The sequence below is a fragment of the Protopterus annectens genome, chromosome 2.part0 (genome assembly GCF_019279795.1).
Source record: "Protopterus annectens isolate FY-2018-M chromosome 2.part0, PAN1.0, whole genome shotgun sequence".
NCBI lineage: Eukaryota > Metazoa > Chordata > Ceratodontiformes > Protopteridae > Protopterus > Protopterus annectens.
Genome location: NC_056728.1, coordinates 1807219518 through 1807240687, shown reverse-complemented (window position 1 = coordinate 1807240687; position 21170 = coordinate 1807219518). Strand labels below are relative to the sequence as shown.

The 21170-nt window shown below is 41.9% G+C and overlaps 1 protein-coding gene across 1 annotated transcript in view; it reads left to right on the top strand.

Annotated features, from left to right (window-relative positions):
* Window positions 1-21170, top strand: part of LOC122792889 (rho guanine nucleotide exchange factor 19-like) — a 178286-nt gene that overhangs the window by 102322 nt on the left and 54794 nt on the right. The window contains exons 4-5 of the mRNA XM_044060448.1: window positions 13761-13890; window positions 14634-14708. Of these exons, the coding sequence (XP_043916383.1) occupies window positions 13761-13890; window positions 14634-14708 (205 nt within the window). The remainder of the gene's footprint in view (window positions 1-13760; window positions 13891-14633; window positions 14709-21170) is intronic.

Below are 21170 nucleotides of genomic sequence, written 5' to 3'. Positions count from 1 at the left end.
TGGATTGGGTTTTGCATTGCATTTTGTTATTCTGCATCATGGCAAGGAGATTCCAGCTGGAATTAGGCCTCATTCCACTAGGGCTACTGCCACTTCTACAGCCATTTCTAAGGGGGTGGGCCACTTCAAGGATATTATTTTGAGGCAGCTACTTGGAGTTCAGTGCATACTTCTGCAAAAGCATTATCACCTTCCTCTCTACTCTAGAAGTCTAGGCTTTGGTTTTGCCACAGCTATTTTGCAAAGGCATGTTGTCAGTTCCTGCTTCACTTACTCGATTTGCCAGCCTCCCTTACACCTCTGCTTTGGGATTCTACCCAATAGTTAGGACTGCAGCAATGTGGAATGAAGAACATAGTTACAGTTTTGCATACCTACCATAAATGTATAGATGTTCGAGGATCCACATTGACCTATCAGTCCAATTTACTCCCTCCCTCCTTCCCCTCTGTGGTTTGCACAAGTGGTTGTGTAGGTGAGGTTATATTCTGGTAATTTTGTATATATTGTGGCCATATTTCTTTGGTGCAAGGTATGTTTGGAATTTTTGGTTTTTGTAGCCTTTAGCTTTTCAGGGTCTTCTGACATCTGGGGCAAGAAAAGACTGAGGGGATATGAGTGTGGGTCAGGCTTTGGCATTAGTACCCTGACGTTGCATCAATAGTCTAATGGCAGCTTCTGACCGGCAGGTCCAGCGTATATACTTTGGTATTCGGGCCGACTGGACAGCTGACTACCCACAGTTAGGACTGCAGCAATGTGGATCCTCGAACATCTATTATTACATGGTAGGTACAAAACTGTACTTTTTCCACCCAGCCTTCCCCCTCACACTAGGCTAAATCCTAGAGTACCCACTCTGTAGTTGCTTATTCCGGTGGCATTCAGTTCTGAGGTAGATGTGTGCTGATGTCCATTTTGTACCCGATATTTGTTTGACTGACTTCCACAGAGAGAGACGTGAGTTATCACACGCACTCTGGCGGTAGCATCAATCTTTTGTAGAATGGCTGGACACATAAGCAAGTCGGCCAGAGGCAGACTCCCATGTGTTATGGATACAGCAGTATATAGAAGAGAAGGACATCTAAAGTTATGGTAAGATTTTTACACAACAATATTTTGTTTACTTGATTTCATTCTTAGTGGAACGCAGAGGAATGCTTTGAGACCCAATTTAGAATTGGGACTTGAGGTATTGTTGAATTTATTTTAATGCCTTCATTATCTCTTACTGAAGTTTAAGGATTGGTTAATCTAACTTTGTTTGGATACCACAAGATAGTTATACATGTGTATCAAGGATATTTAGGTGTTTGCAAAGTTGATTTATGTTTAGTGTTTCAGTTAAGTTGGAGTAGACTTTTTTTTTTCTGCGGACTCTGTGAAGGTCTTTATTATCTCTGCAAAAGATCATGCACATCGTCTTTCTGTCCTCAGTATAGAGGATTATGATCTGTTTGCCAATCATAACAGACTTGTGTGAGACGTGGATGCCGAGAAATTCGTCTTGAGAATGAAGCTTGAGAGGTGAATCTTGGGATCCATGCCAAGAACACATAATTGAAGGTTATAATCCGTGAACTGATCATAAATGTCCTATTCCTGTGTTGCAGTATTCTGCATATGGGTTTACCCTTCTAGTCTCGCATACATACGGCCAGTATCCAAAAGCTTTCAGTGCCTCCTGGGTGCGAGAGATGTCAAGAGGAGGGAAAAAAGGAAGTGCATCTCTCGGCCAGCAGAAAGTATTCCAGATTGGCAGGCCTTTAGCCAAAGCCTTTTCTTAGCTTTCATGACCTTGAGGCCAAAATCAGCTGCTCCTGCATCTTCTCTCCTTAGTCCTAGGCCTCAACCTGCAGAGACAGTTACTAAGGAAGAGGACGTCTGTTCAGATTCCCTCTTACAATTCACAACTCTCTTCTCCCTTGGGATATGGAGCCCCAGAGGAAGAATCTATAGACCCAGATTCCCCTGCTGAACACTTGACCTTCTCTGAAACTATTTTTAAAATGGGGAACACTTCAAATGGGAATCCACAGACATGTCTGAAATACAAAAGCGGTACTATGACCTCATTCAAATGGAAACACCAAGCCCTTTGGCCATTCCTCCTATACTGTCTGCCTTTTTAGATGCCTTTTCTGCATCTCAATCCGGACTCTCAACCTCCTACTCCTCGTAGAGCAGACAGCCTGTACAAAGTCCCAGATTCTGCTAAGCTCTCCTACAGATCCAGCTACCATTTCTGGCTCCACAGACAAAGCTTGCAAACTCCTGCCTACGACAATTCTTCCTGCTGACAAAGGCAGCAAAACTATGGAAAGGCTAGGAAAAAAGATTTACATCTCTTCCAATCTGGCTTTTAGAGATACTAATTACCAGACTATTATGGCAAAGTATGCCCTGTCTCTTCTAGACTCTGCCACCAAACTGTTGGTGGACATTCCAGACTCCTCAGCCAAATCAGCTACGTCTTCTCTACTGGCCCTTGTGTCCCAAGTCACCAGACACTCAATTAAATGTAGCTACAGTGCTGCAGAATTCTTAGCAAAGTCAGCAGCTTCAGCTTCTGCACTTCATAGATGCTCCTGGCTGCACTTGCAACCCCTGCCAGATGATTTCAGAGCTAAGCTCAGTGATGTACCACTTTTCAGTGTTGCCTTCTTTGGCTCAAAAGTAGCAGATCTTTTCAAATCCCTGCAACAAAAAGGAAAAGAGATGCAAGATCTTAAGAATCTACTAGTTCCCCCTGTACCTAAATTTTACAGCAACTATCCTGCAAAAACACTGTTAGTCAGGAAACACTCCAATCTTGTTCCTCAAACTAGACACAGGTAAGCAAGAAAGATCCTTCAGCTAGAGCACCTTCCTCCTCTAACCAAAGGATGCCCTTTCAGGACAGGGCAGGTAGTGTCTGACTACCTGCCAGTCCTGCCTCCCCCACAAGCTGCTTCCATCCCACTGTCTGCTCACCTTTCCCCATTGCCTTCCTGTTTGGAATCAGGCCACTTCAGACAAGTGGGTCCTGTCCATCCTCCAAGATGGTTACTTCCTGTCATGGGTAACCTCTCCAGTAAGTCTAGGCAGGCCACAACCTCCTGCTCACAAAGTGCCCCTCCTGCTACCAGTTCTACAGTCCCTTTTAAACCAGGGCACTATAGAAAGAATTCCTCCCTCCCAATTTGGAATAGGGTTCTACTCAAGGATTTTCTTGGTTCCCAGAAAAGGGCTATGGAGACCCATCCTAGTCCTTTCACAGTTCAAGCCTTTCTTAAATGTGCCAACTTTCAGAATGCTGACCCTGATAGCTCTATTCCCTCTTATGTGCAAAGGCTTCTTAGCTACACTAGGCATCAAGGATGCCTAGTTATACATTCCCATAAGACCCACACACACAAAATACTTAAGATTCTTAGTGGGCTCCTCACAATTGCAGTTCTCTGTCTTGCCTTTTGGACTTTCAACCGCACCCAGTCTTCACCAAATGCCTGGCTCTTGTAATGGCCTTTTGCAGGACAAAAGGGATACAAATATTCCCATACCTGGATGACATGCTTTTACAGGCTGACAGCCAAAAAACACTCCAAACCCATATCCAGTTCGTGGTCTCTCTCTCTGTCTTTCTCTCTCTCTCTCAGGCCCTTGGGTTCCAAATAAACTTCCCAAAGTCCACCCTCACACTGACCCAAGACACTGTTCTTAGGGTGCAGAATCCACACAGACTTGGAGGAATACTTGCCCCCCGCAAAGGTGAGTTCTCTTACAGAGCACCTGCAAGGGATTCTACTTTCCCCTCATCTGACCACAAGGCAGTACCTCAAGCTGCTGGGTTACATGGTAGCTACCATTCCCATGCTACCCCTAGCTTGGTTACACATGAGAAAACTGCAGTGGTACCTATGGTCTGTCTGGAAGCAGCACAACCGCCCATTGGAACACATTGTGCCCTTGCTTCTGTGCCTAAAATGGGAGATCTTATGGTGGTTGGCCCAGGTAAATCTCAACCCAGGACTCCCCTTCCAAACACCTCAACCTTCTCGGGTCACGCATTCAGACACCTCAGACCTGGGGTTGGGGGGGGGGGGCACTTTCTGCCATTGAAAAGTTCAAGGCCTATGGACAGGTAGGCAGAAAACAGAACACATCAGTGCCAGAGAAATGAGGGCAATCCTCCTAGCCCTTCAGGCATTCACTCCGGTGATCTCCTGATGCACCACATTCCTACACCACATTCCTGTGGTATATCAACAAGCAAGGAGGGACCAAATCCTACATACTATGCAGACTTGCTATACTAGTGTGGGAAGTAGCCACTTCCCAGGGAATTACCCTGAAAGCAACATGCATTCCCCTCTCTGCATAACTCCCTTGCAGATTTTCTGAGCAGAACCTGCACAAACAATCACAAATGGATGCTTCACAGGAATATCTTCCTGGACATTGTCTACAGATGGGGTACACCTCAAATAGACCTGTTTGCCTCTGCCAACAACAGGCAACTTCCTGGATGTTGCACCAGGACACCAGACCCATGGACACTGGCAACAGATGCCTTCACTATCTCATGGAAGGGGAAATGCCTTTTACTCATTCCCCCTCTTCCCTCTTTCAGGGGGTCCTGCTACAGATTCAGCAGGTCAATCGGAAAATCTTACTGGTGACTTCCTACTGGCCCCGACAGCATTGGTTCCCCTTACTTCCTCAGTTGTCCAAGGGCAATCACCACAAGTTACTCCACAGAGTAGACCTTCTCACACAGCACAAGGGATCTCTCATCCACCCACAGTGGCAGATGCTACACCGGACCCTGTGGCGGATAGGCTTCTGATCCCATACAGACACCTTTACAATGAGTATGTGTTCAGTGTCCTGCAGGAGACAAGGAAACCTAACACTACAAAATCATACCTGTTTAACCGGAAAAGGTTCACTACTTGGTGTTAAAATAAGCAGCTGGATCCATTTACCAGTGACATCCCCCTTAGTGCTGTCTTATTTGTGTGAGTTACTTCAGACCAGCTTGACCTACTCATCTATTATCTCATTACATCCGAGTGATGCTGCCAGGTGCATTTGCAGTTAACTCCTACTGACTCTCCTAGGCATCAAATATTGTTCATATTTGCATCAATAATTCCAAAACCATGCTATGTACAGGGTTTTAAAAGCTTTCATCTTAAAGCTTACACAATGGTAAACTCCACTGCATTAATATTTGATCTTGATCTAGTGCAGGTAAAGAGATATTGACTGTTTTTTATGATATTAATGTTTACAGATGCACATTTTCACATTTTTCTAAATATTTCAACAACCAAGTAACAGACAGAACTTATCCTTGTATGAAAGCTCTCAGATGAATAAAATGCTGCTGACAAGTATGTGTGTAATTTTGAGCAGTTGCTGAAATAGAGTTGTTTACAAAATATTAATAATGTAATAGTTATTGGGTTTACTGGAACTTATAAAATTCAGTTTTAAGACCTAGAATCTAAAGAATACTACCACTATAAAATAGTTTGGGCTGAAGGGTTTGCCGTTTATACTTTAATAACCCCTGTGGTTCTAGATATATGAACATTTGTTTGGACATAATGTGATTTTGTCAGAAGGCCTAGGCTCCGCCCATTGGAGGTTGCAGTGCAAATTTCCTGAGCTCTATTGGAGTGAATGAGTTAAGAGACACCTGTCTATCTCTACATGCCTACCCATGGATCCCCTCTTGGCATCCAGGGTCCCTTCTAAGCTGTTCCTCAAAGGGTTCCTACATATCAGATCCCCCCCCCCCCCGGAAATCTATGCTTCCTCCTTGGGATCTCAACTATGTGCTGGAGAAGCTTACACTGCCACCCTTTGAGCTTGCTGATCAAGCGCTTTGCACCTGGAAGATGGTCCATCTAGTGGCTGTCACTTCAGCCAGAAGGGTATCAGAGCTCCTGGCACTAATGGCTACCCCTCCCTTTCTAGTCTTCCATAATGATAGGGTTACCCTCGGGACAAATCCATCTTTCATGCCCAAGGTAGTCGGGGACCTGTCTCTCAATCAGGCCATCCACTTGCCTGTTTTTTATCCAAACCCACAAGAAAGAAGCAAAAGAATTCTCATTCCCAGGATGTTCACAGACAAATTAGGTTCTAGCTCCACAGCACTAAGTCTATCAGAAAGGCTGACCAACTTTTCATATCTTTCCACCCTAGAGCACTAGGGAAGGCTGTGTCCAAGCAGACGTTCAACTTGGATCTCCAAGGCCATTACCTTCTTTTACCATCACCATGGTAAATCTCTTCAGGGTACAGAGCCCACTCCACTAGAGCCATGGTATCCTTAGGGGCTTTCTTCAAGAGCCTGGACACCTCCTCGAGGCAGCCACCTGCTCTTCATTTCATACCTTCACCAAACACTGCAGGTGTAAACAGATATCTTATTTCTGCCGCTGTTACTTGCTAATCAGTACAGGCAGATTTTATTGGGTTCATAGGTTTATACTAGGCTATCTGCCCTAAGGCATTTATAAGCCTAGCCCAGAGTTTTGTGGCTTACGCCACCCCTTATGTTAAAAAATACTGTGCCCATTAATTTGTTGTGCCTCTGTCCAGCAGTGAAACAGAGATGATTCCTGGGGTAAACCTACGATCTCCCATCCACCGGTCAAGATTTCTCTTGAACAGAGCCAGCAAGGTGCTCTGCCTCACATGGACCGGTATTTTATTCCACAGCATAGGCAGTCTCTGGGTGACAAATCTATCCCTCCAGCATGTCCTATTTATATCCGTGCTAAGGTTTAAGTCGCTTGCTCTAGTGGATCTGGTAGATTTGGATTTTTTGAGGTGGAGCATGTCCATTAATTCCGGGTTGGACATGGCCTTGTATGTCAGGCACAGGTCACCTCTGAGCAGATGGTATGCGACTGAATAGAGCTGGAGTTTCTTCAGTCTGGCAGCATATGACAGATTTTGGTGTCCCTTTATCCTTTTGGTGAGGAACTTTTGGGGTCTCTCCAATTGCTGCAGGTGTCGGGTGAGATGCATCCCGAATGGGGCATTGTACTCTATCATTGGTCTGATAAGTGAAGAGAACAGGGGAACAATGACCTCACTTGATCTGGACGTGAATCCCTTCATGATCAGGTGGGCAATGTAGAAGGTCTTTCTAACTACTTTAGCAATGTGAGTGTCAAAAGAAAGGCCACTGTCAACCTGGGTCCCCAGGTCCCTGATAACCTCTTCTGTGCTTAGTGAATTGTCACCTATATGGTAGCTTGGGGTTGCCTTGTTTTTCCCGAAGGCATTTAACTTCAGGCCATGGCTCTGACACCAGCTATCAGTTTCCGTGAGACCCCTCTGAAGGATATCTGTGTCCGATGTACTTTCCACTATGGCACCCAGTTTGCAGTCATCTGCAAACTGTCAGCCATAGTCCTCCTATGTTTGCCTGTACTTCTGAGAAGTAGATGCCGAACAGGGGGCCAAGGACTGAGCCCTGTGGGACACCACTTGTGACCGGCTTGGAGTCTGACATGGCGCCAGCAACTCTAACCCTGTGGGTTCTGTCCTTTAGCCAGTTTGCAACCCATCTTGTGACATATGGGTTTACATTTAAGCTGGTAAGTTTCTCTATAATACCCGAGTGGGGTATTGTGTCAAGCTTTTGCCAGGTCAAGGTAGGCTGTATGGACTGCCTTTCCTTCATCAATGGCCTTGGTGACTGTTTTGAAGAAGTCGACCAAGTTCAAAAGGCATGATCTCCCCATGACAAAGCCAAACTGGGTCGGGTTCAATGTCTGCAAGTCCCCTATGTCTTTGTTTATGAGTTCCATTATGATCCTCTCCATAGCTTTGCAGACCAGGCTTGTTAAGCTTATGGGGCGGTAATTACCAGGGTCCGTAGAGGCACCGCCTTTGTGGAGTGGGACCACAGTTGCCGTACGCCACTCCTTGTGCATGTATCCTGTGGTAAGGCTAAGATTAAACAGCTGCCTTATGTGCGGGTTTAGTTCCTCATTGAGTTCGTGTAGCACACAGCTGGGGACACCATCCGGTCCCATTGATGCTGTGTTTTTAGCTTTAGAGAGAGCAGCTTTCACCTGCGCATTTGAGATGTCTGGGAGGCTACACTCCGCTGGGATAGTTATCTCTCCTTTGGGGGGGGGGGTGAAGTTTGCACTGAACCTGTCTGCCAGTATGTTGGCAATGTCTGTGGGTTCAGTGATTTTTGTATCATTTTGGACTAATTCTGAGCATATCTGGGATTTTCCACCCAGGTTTCAAACATAGCTGAAGAAGGCCTTATGATTGTCTTTTGAATCTATGGCAATTTTTCTCTCAAAGTTGGCCTTGGATGATTTTATGAGTGCTCGTATTTTTTTACTAATAATGACCAAGGGTGTCTTTTTATCTATCTGTCTATTTCACTGCCTTGCACTAGACCCAACCTTCTCTACATAAACAAGGGGTGCTGTAATATTTTTAAGGTCAAGTCACGCATGCCACTCTGGCTCTTAGCTGGTTTGTCTTTTTCCCGATAGTGCATAGTTGGCACACTTCATACACTAAAACAATGCAAATCTTTTAAAATACTGTTTTTTTTTTTTTTTATAAAGGGCATTTCTGTTCATTTTTTGGCAGTTCAAACTTATTCTGCAACCCTTCCTGATTAGTCTTGTTTAAGAAGTCACAAAATGTGCACCGTGTATGGTAAAGTAGGTAGACCTTTAAGAGGTACCAGTAGTCAAGCCTGAAGAGTTAATATATGGACTGTTGGCCAGAATGCCTTAGAAGTTGTAATTATATGAGGATAATACCCCAATAATGGTTCAAGAACATTTTCTAGCTGATAAACATCTTTGAATGGAGTTCAGCAGTACTGTAATGAATGCAAGATATTTCAGCAATGGGGATGGATACAAACTCTTGCAAAGCATATTGTAGTGTTAGTGGAAACCTCCAAGACTACAATATGCAGACATTTTAACCAAAAGGGGAAATGCATGTAGCAGAGTAAGCAGAAATCACAGAAGCATGTTGGGGGAATGTAGCCCAGTGATGGAGCATACACTTTACATGCAAGAATTCCAGAGTGCAATCCCCAGCATCTCTTTAAGTTGTTGAATTACGTACATGAGAGATTACATTGCCATCATACTACTAACTATTGTATTCTTTAAATCTGGCAGGATAAAGGGTCAAAGCTATCAGCTGCTAGCATGTTTCATCCAGTAGACTAGGGTTCGATTTCCTCAGCCTTCATTTTCTGCTGATTTTCCATTAGCATATCAGTTAAACCAGCAGTGCCAAGTGAGGTTAACAAGTGAATGAACTAGCAAGAAAAAATAAACTAGAATTTGTCTTTGGTTATTTTTCTTGGACAGAAGAAAAAGAATTTGACATACTGATACTTGCTTGCAGCTACCATTAGTAAAAGACAATGCAATGAAAGAGTGGCCTGAGCAAACATAATCAGGAAAGAAAGAAATTATCCTTTTCTTTTAAGTAAGACTCTATTTTGTCCTGGAATTGACTTTTAAAAATTGACAGAATAGTTCTCATTCAAATGAAAACAACACTTTGAATGGATCCATTAACAACATCGTATGTGGGAGCCTTAAACTACAGAGAACCAAGATATTTTATATGCTAGGACTGTTGTCTCAAATAGCACACATTAGAAATGTGCCATCTGCAATAAATGCCATAACAGTCCTAAAACAAAAATACTTGAAGACTCTGCATCAGTCATCAGAAGTCAATTGGGCACAGATTTGTTGTTTTCTGCATATAAAATGTTGATTTGTTAATCTCCCTGAAATCGGACTGGCACAAAAAGTGTGATGTATTACATTGAAGTCTGTAGTCACTGAATGGGGGGGGGGGGTATATGTGTGGTTTCCTGTACACAAGTCAGTAACTTGTAATTGTGCAGGAATATCCTGTCAGTGATATTCCAATGAACATCTGACAAACTTTCCAGTGAAAATGAAGTTTGGCTTTTCATAGTTTTGGAATGTAGAATAGTATTTTGCAGGGACTTGCGTCTGTTACTGCTCAGATTTTAATGGGGAAAAGTTTAAAAAGCAGGTTAGTGAAGCTTGAAATGAAAAAGTAAATGGAGAGAGGTCAGTAGAGACAGAAATATGATAGAAACTCCAAGATCACCAGATTACAAGCGGAAAGTAGAGAGAATAAAAAGGCCAGTGGAAAACATGCAGCATGAAGGAGAAATAGTTGGTCAAGCAGTTGAACTGAGATTGTCTTGTTTATGGGAATGCAAGAGATTTTGTATAAGAAAATTGCAGGTATTGGCTGCTCCAATGGAGTAGAGGGAAAAGCCCCAAGTATGGCCCAGACAGCCCGGTTTTGATTAACAGTTTGGGTGACTGATAGAACGACAGGGAAGGGATGGGCATGCCCATCCAAGGTTGGAGGGCACTTGATAATCGCCCTAAGGGTAGGCGTGATCCAGAGAGGGAGCTTCCCTCCGACATGATCAATCCAGTATGAGGAGGTGGGGAAAAGGAGTAGGTAGATCATTTAAACCCCCCCCCCCCCCTCCAGCAGAAGCACAGATGGATTTTCTAAACATCTGTGTGATGCAAATAAGATGAAGATTGTGAATCTCAAATTGTTTTGCCCCAGGATAACTAAGTATATTTTCAATTGAAATACTTTTCATGTATCCAGTTCAAACTGAATGTCAGATTGCCATAGCTCTCAAACTCTTGTGGTACAAAATGTGGAAAAAGCCAAAATAATTAGGGGGACAAAGACCTAAAATAGGGGCAAATTTTAACAATTGCTTTTATAAACTTTGAAAGCCTTATGTTATGCTTTTTCTGAAGGACATGAAGTCTGTAACTCGGATGCCTGTTATTTAGTAAATTCAGTCCTCAATGGCTTGCTGCACAAATAGAGCAGACCAAAAATATGATGTGGAAATCTGTACAATCTGTGAAAATCTGTATACAGTAGGGTGGTATACAGATTGCGAATCTCAGCATTTGAAAGTAAAGGAGGCCTTGGTATATCTTCACATGTGGAAATTGCTCAATGTTGGCATGAACAAACATGCTTGTCTTATTAATTGACAAGCCCCTTACCTAAGGAAACTATCCTCAAAAATTTAGGATGCCATGAAGGGGTTATGTTGTTGAATGGTAATATGCAGAAAAGAGGCTATAGGTGTAAATGAGTTAACACTGCCTGGAGCCTTTACGCAGTCTTCAGTAAGAAGAACCCACCTTCAGCATAATGGTTCCATCAGGAGTTATTTTGTAAGGCACTACTTATGGTGCCTTACTTAGTGGGATCTGGGTATATGTCATTACAAAGTTGTTCAAAATCCTGTCTGCATTCCACAATTAACTTATTCCTACTCTTTTCACTCGGTTCAGCTTACAGAGCCAAGTAAATGGAGTACTAATTTCCTAAGTCAGTCTTTCAATAGTATGGCTGTATAAACAAATTGTAGACAGTATTCCATGTGCATGTTAGTCAGCTGCACAGACTACAGATTTGTAATGTCACCCACCCAAATACATCTCTAAAACGGCGTTTAAATCATAAATAAAGTAATATACAGTGTGACCTAATTTCACATTGCTGAATGAGACAACTATGCCTCAACAATTAATTAGATGCAGGAACACACTGATGGTGAACCAACTGTAATAAAAATACCCTCTAAGATTGTTTTAAATTACATCATTGGTACTTTGAGCAGCCAGTTTGCATCAGTCTCCATTTACTACTGACTGTCAGCAAAACATTAAATAACTGTACGGATTAGTTTTACTCATCCCCATAAGACATATGTAGTGAAATAAATCTGCAGTAAATGTATGTGGTGGAGTTGTAAAATCAGAAAATGAAGCCAGAAGTGACTGCACAAAGCCTTCAAAGTTTACTCAGCCCAGTGCAAGGAAGCGAAGATCAGTTCCATCCAAAACACTCATTGAAACAATCAAGGGGCGTTTTTTCCCATATTTAAAGCTTGCCATCAGGATGATTGACCGTAGCAAGAATTTTGCAATCGCATCAAGAAATGGAGAAAACAAGAATGCTATGTGCTAAAACAAAGTGGTATCCCCTTGTCCTTACCAACATGAATAAGTAATACACTAACAGATTCCAAATGAGTCAGTCCATAAAGGGGAAACACTTTTCCTCCCTGCATCACAATCAGATGTGAAATGGTCACTTCTGTCCTCACTAAGGTCAGAAATGCCAGTTCCTCGGGGCCAGATGAGACCAAGTAACCAAATCTGTTCAATCTAGCTACGGCCTGGTTAGACTAAAATAATTGAATATGCTTCCTAGTGCAAACTGCATGCACCTGTAAAACACTTTCTAGTATAACTTTCTTTCCTGTAGTTTACGTTTTAAGATTAGTCTTATTTATGAGAGGACAAAGAACAAAGACTTTTTGTATGAGCTATGAGGATCCTAAGCCAATAGTAGTATTACATTTTCACTTGTCAAGCCCCCCGTTTGTTCCAAATATTATTTGAGCATACTTTGAATAAAGCCAGTGACTGTGGATTAGTATCATCATATTCATACTTAATGTTTCAGTTGTGTTACACTACTTATTAACTCAATTTCATCTGGTATGTTTTTTCATAACTTCTGTGTATGAATGGAAAAGGTCTGCAAATCAGGTTCCTCGTATTTTTGTACTGCACTGCATGCAAGTGCTCTGCCTGTTACTGCTGTCTTCCCTCGAAATGTGGTTGAAAGTTTAGGTTTTTGATTTTAGGCAATACTATTTAGTATGCCTGTCAATTTAGTGACTCATTTTCCATTTGATTCTGCAACCTGCAGTGCACCACTGAATGAGTTTACTAGTATACTTTATCCTAGGTGGCACACAGAGTATCATTTCATCATAACAAAACGTTTTCCATCTTTCTCTTCATGGCTCTACTTTTTATGTAGAGCTTGGACAGCTTCCTTTGGGTCTATATTAGAACATCGGCTGGGCAGAAGAGTGGAGGCCCTTACATTGACACAGCTTAACCGAAACAACTAAATCTCGAACAGCCAGAACAGCGACCCCCCCCCCCCCCCGGAGAAAAAAATCGCTGAGCCATTTTCTGGAATTTGCAGTTTCCTCTACTGTAGTGCAATCTTGGAGTTGGCATATTTAAGTAGGGGGGTGGGGGGCAAAGCCCCCCACTTTCTTTTGTCTGTCTTTTTTCCCCTGGGAAAAAAGTCGCTGTTCTGGCCATTCGAGATTTAGTATTTTTGGTTAAGCTGTGTCGACATAAGGGCATTCACTGTTCTGCCCTGTCGACATTCTAATATAGACCCACTTCCCTCTGCTCACATGAGTTTCTTCTGTATACTTTGTTTTTGGATGTGCAAGGAAAACATACAGTAGATACTGTCAACTTTAAATTGTCTGTAGGTGTGTGCACTTTGTGTATGTTATGGAAGAAAAGCCTGGTAACTTTCTTACTACCTTACTTGTCTAGTAAAGTCTCTGGATGACCTTGGCTGTTCATGGGGTCACAGTAGGAGTTTGGGACTCTGCAGCATTTGATTTATACTTAATACCATTAACTGTCAGTTCACCTATTTAATTATACTTTCATGCTCACCTATTTAATTATACTTTCATGCTGTGGGGATATTTAACTTTAAGAAAGTTGATTTTAGTTTTACTTCTTACTAGAAGGTTAATTGTAATTGTACTTAGAATTTGGGGATTTTGCAAGTGTATAATTGGCAAGTTAAAATACTTTCCTCCATTGTTCAAACAGGCATGGAAATATGAAGTTTCTTCAGGTTCTGAGGAAGCTGGAAGAACAACCTTTATGTCAGAGGCAACTACTAAAGTCATTTCTTGTCCTTCCTTTCCAGAGAATAACACGTTTAAAATTGCTTCTGGAGGTAGGTAAGGATCCCGTTCTTCTGAAAATTGTGGTTTCTAACATAACATTGTTTCTGTTCAAGATGCTGAGATGGTTGAAAAGATTTTGTGTATTTGCTTGGGCATTATGCTCATATAACTGTTAGTTTTGATCTAGCTATATTATACTGTACAAACTTATTAGTTCTTAAAAAGCTGTGGACTCTTGTTTTTGTACTGTTTGCTTAGCATATGGAGTATCCAAATGCCATACAATACTTCTGAGTTATATCACAAGTAAAAAATAAAAAATAAAATCCTTTATATTTCCAGATTTTATTTCTTGTGCAGCATGCCATAGTCGAATATTTTAGCTGTGTTGAATTAAATGTAGCACTGCTACATGGAAAACCCTAAGAGGAGAATGGGAGCCTCTTAAGTTGATCACTGATTTGTTAAATTTCATAGTTGAATCTCAAAGAAGGATCGAAAAATGAGATTTTATAGATACACACTTCATCAGAATGTGTAAAGATGTTGACTGCTGTAGACTGATTTGCATTATAATCAGGTTATTTTCGAAGAGCTGCTTTAAATTTTTGCTTACTGAGCAGGACACAATAATGGCTTGTATTGCTTCTGAGGAGCTGTCATGGGATCAAAAGTAGAAACATTATACAAGTCAACAGAATATTTTTCAGTTGATCATATTAGGGATGCAGTTACACCTGGGATTTGGAAATGTTTGACAACATACATATTAATACAGTTGTGTATATTCTAGAATATTCTAAAGCTGACCGTAGCTGCCACGGAGCCAGATGACTTGATACGGAGTGCGATAAAAGCTGTTGGCGAGGTAAGTGCCTTTAAACCTTTATGCATGAATTATGAAGGTCTCTCTGCTGTTACTCCTCTGTCATGAATTCAGATGACATAATACAACTACTGAGCTACTTAGCATAAGTTGTAATTAAATGCCTACATTTTGAGTAGGCTAGTACATACTTCATATTCACAATTTCATAGATTCATCAAGTTTCCAAATGATTGTCCTTGGATTAACTAATCACCATGCCAACATCCACCCTCCTAGGGCACTGTCTGCCTCCAGAAGGGCAAAGCCAGTCAGGCCTGGGGTGATTTTATGGGCACTCATCCCATGGATTGCCTTAAATTGAGAGGGAACTGCTCTGTTTCTCATTTAATGAGATGGGGAACAGTGAGCAAACCTGTTCTTCCAGTGTGTCTTATTTGTTAGATTCAAGTCTGTAGTTGTAAGGCTGTTTGCATTGAAAAGCTGTAGGAGATCAAGGAGAGGCCAGGTCCTTAACAGCGTAGAATGCTAGACATAAGCAACGGACTGTAGAATTTGAAGCTTGTCCAAAGGGCCTTTAGTTGGCTGTTCTTTTCTTTTAGTTAACCTTTTTGGCGTCTTGTTTCAAGATATGTTTGAGTAACTGATTCTAAAAAAACGGGATACTGTATTTTATAATTGGTGTTATCACAGCAGAGTACAAAAGTGATTTACTTTTGACCTGGGTGAAATGCCTTTCGCTATTATTTGGGGGTAGTCAGAGGGGTTTCCTGACTAATGTCGGAACATGGTGTTCAATAGGGAAGAGAGTTGCAAGTAACATGACTTGACAGCTGCATCACTCTGAAGAAGATATTGTCATCTAAGGTGCTGTTGATTTGTTTACCAAATGTCAATGCTGTAGTTGTTTGCATTTAATTTGTCTGTTTTTAATATGTAACTGATTTGTATGATTTTAGGCCTTGCCGTAGTAACAGCATGCATCAGATGTGTAAATGGTGGCACTATGTTTGCAGTTTGTCAGCAAATGCATTTAGCTATTTATCAGGGTTAGTGGTTTGGTAATATGAAAGTAGGTGCCAAACAGAAGGCATTGAGCTCGGGGGTGGAATAGCAGTAGGCACCTTTTTTCTGAGGTGATGCATGCTGTTTCAGTATGTGGTCTCTCTCAGCAAGCTTGCTGTCCATCTTACAAGGGTTGGTATTGGCCTTTAAGCTTATTTACATTTCAGCCTGGGGAATAGTGACAAAAGCCTTTGCTACATCCAGATGTACTGTGTGGACTTAAATGGTCACTACTTAGTTTGAGACCCCCCCCCCCCAAAAAAAAAGAAGCTTAGACATATCTGTCTTTGACGCACACTCTTGAGTCTACAATGCTAAAGTGCTTTTCTGAGTGTATGACATCAGATGTATGATTCATGGCTTTACAAATTAGGCTTATTTGGATGATGAGTCTATAGTTCTTGGATCTGACATGGGGCCCTCTTATGGAGTGGCATAATGACGGCCATTTTCCATACCACAGGAATACATGCTATGCTTAGATTGAACAGTTTTAAGAGTTTCAAGAACTGGATTACTGTTGCAGTTGATTGAGCTGTATTGTTATGGTCCAAAGGTGGTATTGACTTCAGAGTGTGTAGCTGTGTACCACAATAATCTTGGGAAGGGACACACTGGGGAGTTTGTGGAACTTCAGTGACAGTTTCTGGTGTGAAGTTGTCACTAAATTTATCTGCAAGTGTATTAGCAATGCCTTTTGTGGTCTGAGTGAATAATGCCATTATGAATTAATTTCTAAGCATTGCTACATGATGCCTGATGCAGTTACTGTGATTACTTATCCCTGAGCTTTAGATGCTATTTTTAATTTGTATTCTGCTTCCCACTTTTAGTAACTTTCAAATTTTTGCTGCTCTTTTTTACAGAATTTATCATTTAGGCAGACTTTGATTTATTATTGTGGCCTTAAATTTTATTTTATTATAGAGCTTATTAATGCTGGCCTTCCACAAAAGTGGCTTATTAGTTCTGTTCATGGACTCATTGCTTGTTAGATGGGGAGTGAAATTCATTGGTATTAGTAATAGCCAAGTCTACACTAGGGCTGGAAGTCTTGCCGTTGAGTCTTAAGAGCTGGTCATACCTAGTTTTACTAGGTTTCTCTTTCTAATTAGGAAGGTGTTCTTGTGGTGGGTTTGTGTGCCATAAAGACTACTAATTTGTAATTGGATTTGACCAGAGATGAGGAATATTAAGTAGTAATACAAGTAGGTGTGATGTTAGAAAAGATGCCACCAAGAAGATTGACTTGTATTTGTACAAGAGAGTTAATGTTTACTAAGTCTAGAGGGCTTTGGCTGTACCCAACTTTACATAAGCAGTTCAGTGAATGAATAGTTGAAATTTCCCTTCAAAGAGGTATTTTTGACACACCTCCACACTGCATGCTAGATGAGTTGACCATCAGTCCCCTCCCCGCTAATCAACCCCCTCCATTACTGGTCTGTGTTGTCATATATATACAGCCATCAGGGGAGGTTTGTGCTTTTTCTTGTTAGCCATATTCCCCAACACAGAACACATTCATAAAGGTGAGGATATGGGATACAAAAGGGCCGACTGTAAAGGGAGTCCCTTCCGTGAGGGGTATTCTTTCAAGCAGCCCTTCCCCTGAAGCATGAGAGGTGATTTCTGTATTCTCATGCAAGGAAATGGCACCTTCCCAGAGTGTCCCAGATGCAATTCACCCCCCCCCCCACAGAAGAGGTACATGGGACATACTCCACTCCTCCCCTGGTCTGCATAGTTTATCCAGTTATCCAGTGCTGGAACTGGTAAACTTGTCCCAGTCTCCTGTATTGCCAGTCTCCTGTATTGCCTATGTGCAACACTGAGCCAAGGTATTACAGTAAGTACATTCAAAATGTTTTGTGGTCCTCTAGGGCCATGCCTAGTGAAGTACTACAGCAGACTGATTTGATAATTTGTCCTGTCAAGTGTGACTTGAAATTCAATAAGTTCTGTTTGTGTACTTGGAGAACTAATTACCTCTAGACATTCCTCAAACAAATAATGGTACTCGGTGCAGTTTCCATCAGGCCTGAATGCACAGTTTGTGCTAAAAACACAGAAGTGAGGGAGTGCTGTTTTTACACTGAAATCCGGTTTTGTTACACCAGATATGGATGCCTTCAGGTATCTGGTGAACATCAACGTCTGGCAGTTGATTTAATGCCTTTTAAATTCTAAATGTTATTGCTTATGTGGCTGGCAACACACTGTTTTGAAGGATTTCAGTTATTTGGTTCATAGGTTCATACTAGGCTATCTGCCCTAGGGCATTTATAAGCCTAGCCAGAGTGTGTTTGGCTTTCGCCACCCATTTTAAATTAATTTTGCTATGCCCTTTTTCGAGGTTAGTATACTGCCTCTGTCTAACAGTGACACAGAAGTGATACCCGGGGTAAACCTACAATCTCCCATCCACTCATCAAGATTCCTCTTGAAGAGAGTCAATGAGGGACTCTGCCTAAATTGGACTGGGATTTTATTCCAGAGTGAAGGGAGCCTCTGGGTTATAAATCTGTCCCTCCAGTATGTCCTATTTATTTCAGTGCTGAGCTCCAAGTCTCTCGAGCGCGTAGCTTGATGGGATTTGGATTTTCTGAGGTGCAGCATGTCCATTAATTCCTATTTGGACATGGCTTTATACATCAGGCACAGATCACCTCTAAGCAGGAGGTATGCCACTGAGCAGAGCTGGAGTTTCTTTAACTGGGCAGCATATGGCATCTGTTTGAGCTCTTTGATCCTCTTGGTGAGGTACTTTTGGGGTCTTTCCAGTTGCTGCAGGTGTCTGGTAAGCTACATCCCAAAAGGGGCATTGTACTCAATTATGGGCCTGATGAGGGATGAGTAAAGAGGCACGATGACCTCCCCTGATCTAGATGTGAATCCCTTCATGATTAGGTGGGCTATATAAAATGTTTTTCTAACCACTTTGGCCACGTGGTTGTCAAATGAGAGATTGCTATCAACTCTGGTCCCCAAGTCCCTAATTACTTCTTCTGTACTTAATGGATTACCACCTATGTGGTAATTTGTGGGCACTTTGTTTTTGCCAAAGGGGATGACTATACACTTTTTGGCGTTTAGCTTGAGGCCATGGCTCTGGCACCAGTTGTCTGTTTCCATGAGGTCCTTTTGGAGGATGCTTGTGTCGGCTGGAGTCTATTATGGCGCCCAGTTTCCAGTCATCTGCAAACTTGGTCAGCCACAGTCTTTCCGTGTTGGCCTGTACCTCCGAGAAATATATACCAAACAAGAGAGGTCCCAGGACTGAGCGTTGTTGGTTTTTGTATGTTTATATATGTACAAATAACTTTTTCATATGTATTTTATCTACATATGTATAGGTATTATTGTCACAAACTATGGATTTATATTCATTGCTTTATATTTATTGTTTTATATACAATTTTTAATTCTTTGCTATTTCTGGGTTGGACCATGTCTGTCATTGGTTGGGGGTGTGTATATATAGCTTTATCATGGATATTTCATAGGTTCATAGGTTGGTACTAGGCTATCTGCCCCAGGGCCTATACAAGCCTAGCCATAACAATTCTCTGGCTATTTCTTCCCACACTATTTACTTCCCTGGACCCCTGTCTAGCAGGGCAACTGACATGATCCCCGGGGTGAATTTCCTTTCTCCCATCCAGTCATCAAGGTTCCTTTTGAAGAGGGCCAGAGAGGCACTCTGCTTGACATGTATGGGCAATCTATTCCAGAGTCTGGGGAGTCTCTGGGTCAGGAACCTATCCCTCCAGCATGTTTTGTTTATTGTGATGACAAGGTTTAGATGCCTGGAGCGTGTGGCTCTGAGTGATTGAGATTTCTTTAAGTGTAGCATGTCCAACAGCTCTTGGTTTGACATGGCCTTGTATGTTAAGCAGAGATCGCCTCTGAGTAGATGATATGCAACAGAGTATAGCTGGAGATTTTTAAGGCGGTCAGCATAGGGCATCTGCTTTAGGCCTGTGATTCTTTTATTGAGGTATTTCTGCGGCCTTTCCAGTTGTTGCAGATGTCTTGAGAGGTACATACCAAACTGGGCATTGTATTCTATAATGTGTCTTGTTTTTGACAATATGCTTATTCTGCAGGAAGCATAGTAGAAGGCTGGGGAAGTATTTAGTGTTGAGTCAAGACATTACTGTGATCACTTCATTTACCTGACATCCAGAGGGATACTTAGAAGTTGGCAGTCATTTAGGGGATGCAGGGAAGCCAGGACATGTACGCATATCCAATATCAGTGGACTGAAACTTACTGTGGTCATTATTTCTCAGTTTTTCCCAATCAAGCATTTAAAGGTGTACACAGAAGGTAATGCCCTTTTGGAATGGAGTGAGGAGGCCTGATGGATGTAGAGGTGCGGAGTTGTTGCACAGTCAGTCAAAGAAAAATGACTTGACAGTGTGACTTGGCAGGAAGTTGAGATGCCTCTGTGGCGGTTTCCTTAAAGACATCACACTTAGACTGAATATTTTTGGGCAGGTGATGTAAGAACACAAAAGACCATTACAGGAGCACTTCTGAATGATTACTGGTATTTTTAATTAAAGGGAGATGCGGCAAAGAGCAAAATGGCCATTTTATTAATGTAGTGCCTTTAAATGAGTCTTTCAGAAGGGGCTTTGTCCACTACAACAGTGTTTGTGCTTTGTACACAGCTATGTAGCAAAAATCTTGCATTTTAGAGGCTTTTATTGTCAGTTTGACACTTTACCTAGTTTCCCCTGGAGGATATGTGACAGTTACTCACAAGCTGCTAACATAAGTGAATTTGCATCCAGTCTCCCAAACCAAGATCATCACTGCAGAATATAAACTGGTTTGAATTACCACACCACGCATTTTACACACGGCTCATAAAAAATTAGTAATCATCATAAAAATAGTAATTTTCCCTCAAACATCCCAACCATTAGTTTGTCTTTTCGTCTTTTCCCGGTTAGGGGTCGCCACAGCGGAACTCCATGGTACAAACTCAAAAAGAACCTTTGATCAAAGGACCATCACCTAATAGGATTCCAAAACCCAGGAACCAAATCTGTCAACCTCTCAGCACAAGAAGTCTGGACAAAGCCAAAATGGGGGGGAAAGGTGACAAAGGGCCAAAAATAAGCACAGATTTTAAAATATTGCTCTTGTATAGTAGCTAGAGTAGCAAGTTGTCATATTTTTTGAGATATGAAGTGTGAAACTGACATCTGTCATTTAGTGACTTCAGTCCTCATTGATTTGCCAGAAAACGATGTATTTTGAGGAACAGGCTATAAATAAGCAGCACAAATCTGGACAGTTGAGCGGTATGCCAGCAACTTACTGGGACTCCTCCTTGGAAAGCATAGCTAAACTATGGAATGGTGTTTTCTTCACCATCAAAAGATAACCACCCTTGTACTAGAAACTGCAAATGTTCTGATGCT